A 9,134-nucleotide genomic window follows, 5' to 3' on the forward strand; every position below is an offset into this window, starting at 1 on the left:
AGCTTGTGGCTTTGAGCTTTCCGTAGTGGAATAAGATTGTATTTACTTGGTTGCCCAATAAACTATGTCTTGAATTGTTCAGTAGTTGGTGTAAACCAAGACAATTATATTCACATAATAGGCCCTAGACTTTTACCAATTCTTTATCATGTCTGTTTTGGCTATGGACAAAACTTAGGATTCATAAGTGTTTCATTGAAGCGACCAGCCTTCACAGTTAGATATTAAGAGTATCCTGTAATACCCTATTATACCCTTTGCGATATAATATAGAAATCATTAAGTACTTTTGTTCATTCTTTACTCATTTTATAAGTTGCACCGTTTGTCTCTAAGAATGAGTTGGAGTCATTACTCCTAGGTTCCCCAATTTTAGGATAAAATCAAAATTTATCAACATAGTCTTTATTATTTTCTCAATATTTAGTGATAATATTATTGAATAGAGGTGAATGAGATATAGTTGATTATTGAATGTTGCTCTTCCTCGAGAAACATTCCTTAAGCAATATCCCGCATTCTCTCCCTCCATCACCATAGATGATGTTGGTGCAGTTTACACTAACGGTCTAACCCAAGTTTTGATAAATGACAAGTTAAGTTAGGTTCTGTTGTGATCTAACCACATGATTAAGTGTGTAGTACGAAGTCCAGATATGTCGACAGGACAACCGGAGATCTGGCATGAAACCTAGCAAGATCAATGGGCTGATCGGATAGCTGGTATGAAGTCCAGATATCTGGCAAGAAATTCAATTAAGTCGACGGGCCGACCGGATAGCTGATATGAAGACCAGATAGGCCAACAAGCTGATCGGATATCTGGAAGGAAGTCCAGTTAGGTTAATGGGCTGACCGGATAACTGGCAAGAAGTCCAGATAGGTCGACAGGCTGATCAGATGTCTGGCAAACTGGTAAGTTAAGGTAAGTCACTGGAGGAGAGTGACCAAGTGAGGACGCATTCTGATTAAAGAGACAGTAGGCATCGGTCAAATTTAGGTCCATTTGGGATCCCTAAGCTGAGACCTTGACTAGTTCCTGGTCCTGGGAGGACATAAACTAATTCATACTGCTCATTATTATTGTGCTAACATTTATTTTGTAGGGTATTTTGGACTAATATTATTTTGCAGGGCAAAATTACCTTTAGATGAACAGTGTCAGAAGGCTCCTTCAATGAAGATGGAAGGCGCCTTCGTACTGTTCATAGAAGGCGGCTTCAATGGCTATGGAAGGCGCCTTCTAAAGGATAAATTTTTGACTTTGCAACGGATAAGTGTCGAGCTGTTCGGGATTGAACTTGCCTCATTGGACGCACCTTCTGTTGGTGCGGAAAGCATCCGACGATCAAACTTGTGTTTTGATTATGTCAAAGAGTTCAAAGTTAAGTTGTCTTATTATATAACAAGATTCATTGAGCTTGCAGGAAAGTCCCAAGTTGTCTTAGGTAAAAGTCCTAGTGGATTCTAGGCAGGTGGAAAACCTTAGGGGGTGGTAACCATAGGCGGAGGAAAACCCTAGGGAGTGGTAACCCTAAGTCTTAGGGGGTGGTAACTCTAGGCTGAGGAAAACCTTAGGGGGTGGTAACCCTAGTCGAAACTCCAGTTGGTTTGGAGGACCGATCTGACAACAGGTTAATTCTCTTGAGAGGAGTAGGTGAGGATGCGTTCTCCGAAGAGGGAATAGTAGGCGCCGGTTCGACCTAGAGTTTCGACGAAACTCAAAGTCATAATCAAACAGTCAGAGGCTGTCAAATTTCAGTCAGAACTGGTGGCACCCCGAGCTGGTCAGGGCGCCCGGAGTCGGTCCAAGCGCTCAGAACTCAAAAGTTATTTCTAAGATGATGTGGAGCTCGCGGAGTGGCGGAGCCACATGGTCCAGACGCCCGAAACAACCTATAAAAGTAGCTTTGACCAGGAGCTTCAGAACAATACAACGAATGACTTTTGCTTCTTTGAGCTGCTCAGAAAATGCTTCCACGGCGCCCAAAAGTTCCGACGATGATTCTTCTAGAGATTTTCTCATACGAAGTTGTTGATATTGTTTTATTTAAAAGTTACTTGTACTACAACTGTAACCATTTTGTATTGTTTCGGATTGATTAGTGATTGCCCATCGAAAGTACTCTTACGTGCAAGCCTTGGAGTAGGAGTCGTTATAGGCTCCAAACCAAGTAAAATATTGGACTTGTTAGCATTGCTGTGTTTTCTTTTCATTCGTTATTCCGTTGCGTATTTACTTAAAATGAATGAAATAGCCACGAACATTATTCACCCCCTTCTCTAGCACTTTACGATCCTACAATTGGTATCAGAGCAAGATCGCTCTTCACCGGACTAACCGCCGGAAGAAGCACGAGCTAGAGGTATGATCCAAGATTAAATCATATGGCTGAAACCTTGAACAAAGTAGGAGAAGTCCTAAGCAAGTCAAGAGTGACTTGATGTTTGAGGAGAGGCCTTGAGCAGGTCAAGAGTGACCTGATGCTCGAGGGGAGGCCTTAAGCATCAAGTCACTCTTGACCTGCTCAGGGCTTCCCCTACTTTGTTCAAAGTTTCACCCACATGGTTTAATCTTGGATCATGACTCTGGTTCGTGCTTCTTCCGGCGGTTAGTCCAGTGAAGAGTGATCTCGCTCTGATACCAATTGTAGGATCGTAAAACGTTAGAGGGGGGGGGGGGTGAATAGCGCTCGTGGCTATTTCCATAATGAAAGGATAATGAAAGGGGTTGGGGACAACGCAACAAACGACTTTCACTTCTTCAAGTTGCTCAGAAAATGCTTCCACGATGCCCGAAAGCTCCAACGATGATTCTTCTAGAGATTTCCTCATACAAAGTTGTCGGTATTATTTTACTTAAAAGTTACTTGTACTGCAATTGTAATCGTTTTGTATTATTTTGGATTGATTAGTGATTAACCATCGAAAGCACTCTTATGTGCGGGTCTTGGAGTAGGAGTCGCCACAGGCTCAAAACCAAGTAAATCCTTGACGTTTGTGTTTTGTTTGTCTTTCTTTTATCTCCGCTGCGTATTTACTTTGAGTTTACTCGAAATGAACGAATTAGCCATGAGCGCTATTCACCCCCCTCTAGCGCTTTTCGATCCTACAATTGATATCAGTCTGAATCGGTATAACTACCGTTCGAGCATTCTTATTCGTTGCTTTTTCGATCCTACAATTGGTATCAAAGCGGGCTTCGTGTCAAATATCCGGTCAACTCGTCGACCTATCTGGACTTCACACCTGCTATTTGGTCGGCCCGTTGATCTAGCTAGGTTTCTCCTGCACACTCAGTCAAAGTGTTAGATTACAACAAAACTAACTTAACTTACTTTGTCATTCATCAAAATCTGAGTTAGACCGTTAGTGCTAACCGCACCAACAATCTCCCCATTTTTGATGCAATGACAACTTGGGTTAAGTTAGTAAAAAATAAGCAAAAAATAAATAAACACATGACATGGTTTAAGTTAGTCTGATTTTGAAGTATCATTTGATTTTTACTAAATCCATCTAACCCTCCCCCTTTAACATTCATCAAAAATAATAAGCATATCAAGTGTAGAAAAATAGACTGAGTAAAGGAAAGGGAAAAAAAATTTAATAACAAAAAATTTTCAAGATTACTGGGTAAGTTTAAACTTATAAAATTTTCAAGAATTGAGAAAGGGTTGAATTCCGTCAAAGATCGAGGAATTACCTCTCATTTAATGACTAGCTTTGATTTCCTGATTCACTTCATCCCAATAGTGTGGGGCAGTCGTGGAGAGGGGGTGGCTAGGATGATGAATTTCACTTTTTACGAAATATATAATGGATATCTATACATCATATTAATTCATTTACACATTAATAAAATAACACTTATATATTGTTCACAAGATTGATCGGAGCATAAAACTTCATTCATACCACAATATCAACTATCACTCTTATGTGATTGATTTTTCTACAATGACAAAAATAATCATTAGACAATATAACGAAGCTTTTCCGACCTACAATAATGAAAAAGGTAATTTGAGATGTTACCATCGCCATGTTTATTGCATCTCTGGAAGGCTGGATCAAAGTATTTAAAAACTACTTTATTTTTTTAAACCACGTGCTACGTACACTTGCTTACGCCTCCCTTCAACTCTTCTCTAATAATATAACATAGAATTGTCAAATCATTGCCTGGAATTATTTTTGTCGCTTTCAACTACGTGATTATGAGATAGCCATGTGATCGGGACTAGTTAGCCCATGAAGACGTCCAAGCTATAGACTGTACTGTTTATCAAGAGAAGAGCATATGCCAAAGCTACAATTGTTAGGTTTTTTCTAATCACCTTTTATTTTCTGCGTAGAATCACCTACTACGTTAGAAGATAATGATACTCCACTGAAATAACAATTTGCTTTCTATAACAAGAAACTGCACCATTTGTCAGAAAATATTTTCCACCAGCCCGACCTTTATCCCCTCTTCTTTGTTCGACCTTTTCACGTTAACAGAGAATCACCGTTCCGAAAAATTACTTGCACCGTCCGTCGAAAATTTACCCGCACCATTTGCAGGCTGTCACCTTTGCTTTGAACATACGTCACTTTCTTCGAGAAAACACTTTGCGGTTCAGAAATGTCTTTTTCAATTACCTCGGAAGGATAAAATGTGAATTTAATCCATGAGAAGTATGTGATTTGGACATTTCTAAAATGCTTTTGTGATTTGGACATTTCCGAAAACTGGCTACGCTCTTTGGTTACCAAACAAATTTCTTCACTTTTCATTTTCACCCTCTTAAAGTAAAAAGAGGATAAAAGTTGTATACTTTTGTCTTTGTTTTTATTACAAATACTTTTACAGCTTACAAATTATTTTTATTACAAATACTTTTACAAATCACACACTTTATTTTTTATATATATAATAAAACAAAAACAGTAAAAGGTGCTTTTATTTATTATTTTAAATTGCAACACCTGCTTTTATGGTATTATTCATTTATGAAGCTAGCGTACTTGTCGGCGATCTCCGAGATGAACTGGCTCAGCTTCTCCGGCGTCGACATCATCGCCATGTGGTCGGCCTCCTCGATCACCCTCACCTCGTTCACCGGGTAGTTCTCGATCATCCACCGCTGGAAGCTCGCCTGCAGCCCCTCGTCCTTCTCGCACACGACGAACACCTTAGCCACCGAGCCATACCCCGACGCCGAGAGCGGCGACGACGACTCCAGTTCCTTCGCGAACAGGGAAGACGGCCTCACAAGCGTCATGGCCAAGGCAAAATCCTTCACCAAGATGCGATTTTGTTAGAAGAAGTAGAGAGGTGAATGTGATGATTGCTAAATTATATATAATTAGAATTATTTATTTATAATTTTGAGGATAATCTAGTCTTTTATTTTTTTTTAATTTAGGATTTAGAATTTTTTATAATCAACTTTTGTACTCATTAATTTTTATAATTTTTTTTAGATTTATCAATAAAGACAGTTACTCATCGATTTCTACAACGATTGATGATGTTTCTCTGCCTATGAGCAGAGCCATACCTCCGGCGGTGAGCGATTGTAAAGGAGGGACAAGAACTTGGGGCCGAACAACATCGACAGAGGGCCGTTCTCCTTGTCCCCTACCGTGCCGAATTGGGTATCCAACCAAAACGGCAAGGTCGGATCTTCCAGATGGACCTTCACAAGAACAGAATTCAATCAAAACGTACGTACGCTCAAAGGTAGATTTTGAAAAATCAAGACTCGTTTAGCTTGCTCACCTTGGTATAGACGAACGAGGGAGGATGAGCGATGTCGGGCAACACGGCAGTGACGAAGACGCCGACGGCGACCTTGTGTGGGAACCTGTCCATGGCGAAGGCGATGTTGAGACCGCCGAGGCTGTGGCCGACGAGGACGATGCGCTCGCCCTGGGGCAGCGCGGCCAGGAGGTCGATCAGGGGCTGGTTGTAGTCGGCGAAGTTCCTGAGGTCGGAGAAGCGGCGCTCGTCGACGCCGGAAGCAGCGAGATCAAGCGCGGTGACTCGGTGGCCGGCGGAGCGGAGAAGGGAGATGAGCTTGTACCAGGACCAGGCGCCGTGGCAGGCGCCGTGAACGAGGACAATGTGGTGGCTGCGGTCGCAGCTGGAGTTGGCCATGTGAGGTGACTGTGGGACTTTGTAGTTTGAAGAGTCGACTTGCGGGTGTCCGTTTTATAGAAGGCGGAGTGAGAACGGGCTGGCGTCGGGTCAATTCGCGTGTTTCTTAATGAGAGATCCGGGTTAAATCGAAAGGCGTTATGTTCCACCAATTCAATATTTTTAATTTATTATTTATTAAAATAAATTTATTGAGAACATCTGTCGTAAGCTTCTTTAGGAACATAGTGTATTATCATATTAGATTATAGATTAAAATTTAACTTATTTGAGTATACCTTTTTTTTTTTTATATCTTAATCACTACACAAATGATTAATAGCCACCTTAAAAAAACATATCCTCTTCATTTATCATATTCTCTAATTAAAAAAAATTATCATCGCTGAACCAATACATCCATCCGCCAAATTAGAGAGTCTTGATCATTCATCAGGAAAAATTTACGTGTTTCTTTCCGTGTCGTGCTGTGCAAGTGAGATTGCCATGCAGACGGAGTTTTATGTACATATGCACATATTTTTTGAAAATGTTGATTTTTTTAGGATTGTAACTATTTAATTTTATAATTTTAATGGACCTAGTTAGAATAGCTGGCAACTATATTGATGCAGGGTGATGATGAGAGGCCCCATCCAGCGACCACGGTAGAGGTCAAAGTTAAGACGGTCAACACGCGGATAGCATCGGCCGATCGGGCGAAGCATGCCACGACCGGGGAAGAAGGGCCCGATCCGCCGCCTCATTCGATACGGGGAGGAGTCAAACGACCGACGCTTGAAGGAATATTGGACGCCGAATGGAGGAGGAGACGAGGTGTAGAAGCCGGGCCGAGCAGCTACCCCGCTCGGCCAGACAACAAAGCTTGATATGGGCAGAGTTCAACTTCGGCCGAGCGGCTACCCCGCTCAGCTTAGCAGCAGGTCTCGGCAGTGGCAGTGGCAGTGGCAGAGGGGAACTTCGGTCGAGCAGACACGCATAGGAGTAGTGAGGTTCTGGCCGACCGGATGGGGCACCAGAGGCGCGAGATCCCGGCTGAGCGGCCAACCCGCTCGACCTAGCATGGACAGCCGACACCAGGCATGTGCAGCCAAAAGATCGTACGGTGAAAGCTTCCACTGTCACTTCAAAGATATGCTCAACCCGTTATGATACTGTGTCAGAGATGCTTTATTGACAAGTTTTTTCAGGGAAAACTTTGAGAAGCGTGCTCGCTTTAGGAAGCGTGCATGCGCGCTACCGGAGCTCTATATAAAGGAGGGGTCCAAGCATCGGCGGAGGTATGCGATATTCATTGTTTGTGCTACAGTCTTCTTGTTGCTCCGCCTTATATTTCATTGTCGGTGACTTAGTTGAGCGTCGGAGGGCCAACGCCGGGGACCCCTTCCCTGACTCGGCACTGACGTCAGATGTGTTGCAGGTCGGAGCGGAGTCCACATGAGGTCAGCGGGAGTGCTACATCCCAGACTTTCCATCTCTTCGACTTTCGGACAGGATCATATTTGACGTCGTCTGTGGGAACGTAACCTGTATCTGAGCCGAGAAGATGGAGGATGCTGGATGACTCACAACCGTGACGCTCACCCAGGAAGAGCTCGACATGCTCGTGCAAGCCCGAGCGACAAAAATGATTGAGTAACAACAACTACAGGCGTTAGCCGATCGGCAAGTGCCACAGCCTGCAACATCGACGAATGGGAGACGAGCGGGGTAGAATAGAAGGCCGACCGGGACACAAGGGAAAGCACCACCCGCGCCGATCCCCTTTCATCACACCTTGTTCCAAACCCCCTCAGAAATAGCCCAGGTGAATCAAGAACGGGGATCGTCTTTGGATGATGCTCCTGTTCGGGATGCACGAAAAGGCACGACACCCCGAAGCAACACGTCGCCCTAACAAATCAATCGATAGTTCTCCGAGGAGATCTTACAAGACCCTTTGCCCAAACACTATAGCCCACTGGCGATCGGGACATACAACAGATCAACCGATCTAGATGATCATCTGGATAGGTTCGATAATGAAGCAACGTTACACCAGTATACAGATGGAGTGAAGTGTCGAGTCTTCCTCACTACCCTCTCTGGATCGGCGCAGAATTGGTTCAAACAATTGTCGGACGAATCTATACGCAACTTCAAAGACTTCTGAGCTGCATTCTCACACCATTTCGCCAGCAGTTGACGCTATCAAAAGACGAGCGTCGGCCTCTTCTCCCTGAAGCAAGGATCAAAAGAAACGCTCTGAGCCTACATACATCGTTTCAATCAAGTAGCCATGGACATCTTCTCGGTCTCATCCGAGACAATGATGAACGCCTTCACTCAAGGGCTCGTTGAGGGAGACTTCTTCTGATCGCTCATCAGGAAGCCGCCCAGGGACTTTGACCACATGCTTAAGAAGACCAACGAATATATAAATATGGAAGAAGCCCAAACGGAAAGAAGAAAAGAGGCACCGATCGAACCCTCGACGCCGACCGAGCCCCGACCACCAAGCAGCCATCAGCCACCCAAAGGGCTTAGGGCCGAAGGAGCGCAGCCGCACCAGGAGACCAGGACACATACCGTGTAGCATGTGACTTCTGGTAAGCAGAAGGTGGCAAAAGGCAAAGTGTGGACGGCAATGTTATGTTCTTTCCATCAGTTGGCGACCCACAACACGCATGATTACCGCCGTCTAACACCAATCGTCAACCGACCAGCTCCAAGAGGATACCGCCGCCGATCTCCTTCTACTGGGCGGCAGGAGGACGAAAGGAGGGCTCCCGACCGGCACCATCAACATCAGCAGAGGGATGACACTAATCCCTCCCGAGTCCCAGCCGAGCGAAATAGACCCTCCGCTCGAGAAGAAGAAAACAGAAGCAACACATCCCGAGGAGAAAAAGGAATGATCGCTGAAGGGCCGACCGACAGTGACTCCAACCGAGCCAGGAAGTCGTACACTCGGCGGCTGGAGATCCACACAGTGAGATGCAGCAGG

The 9,134-nt window shown here is 44.2% G+C and overlaps 1 protein-coding gene across 1 annotated transcript; it reads right to left on the bottom strand.

Annotated features, from left to right (window-relative positions):
* Positions 1 to 4,929: 4,929 nt before the first annotated feature.
* Positions 4,930 to 6,202, bottom strand: LOC122013431 (salicylic acid-binding protein 2-like). The gene is made up of 3 exons (XM_042569709.1): positions 5,771 to 6,202; positions 5,550 to 5,687; positions 4,930 to 5,285 (listed from the first exon to the last, which is right to left on the bottom strand). The coding sequence occupies exons 1-3, from the start codon at positions 6,146 to 6,148 to the stop codon at positions 4,989 to 4,991; spliced, it is 813 nt and encodes a 270-aa protein (XP_042425643.1). The 5' UTR covers positions 6,149 to 6,202; the 3' UTR covers positions 4,930 to 4,988.
* Positions 6,203 to 9,134: the final 2,932 nt, after the last annotated feature.

Source organism: Zingiber officinale, chromosome 8B (assembly GCF_018446385.1).
Source record: "Zingiber officinale cultivar Zhangliang chromosome 8B, Zo_v1.1, whole genome shotgun sequence".
Classification (NCBI taxonomy): Eukaryota; Viridiplantae; Streptophyta; class Magnoliopsida; order Zingiberales; family Zingiberaceae; genus Zingiber; species Zingiber officinale.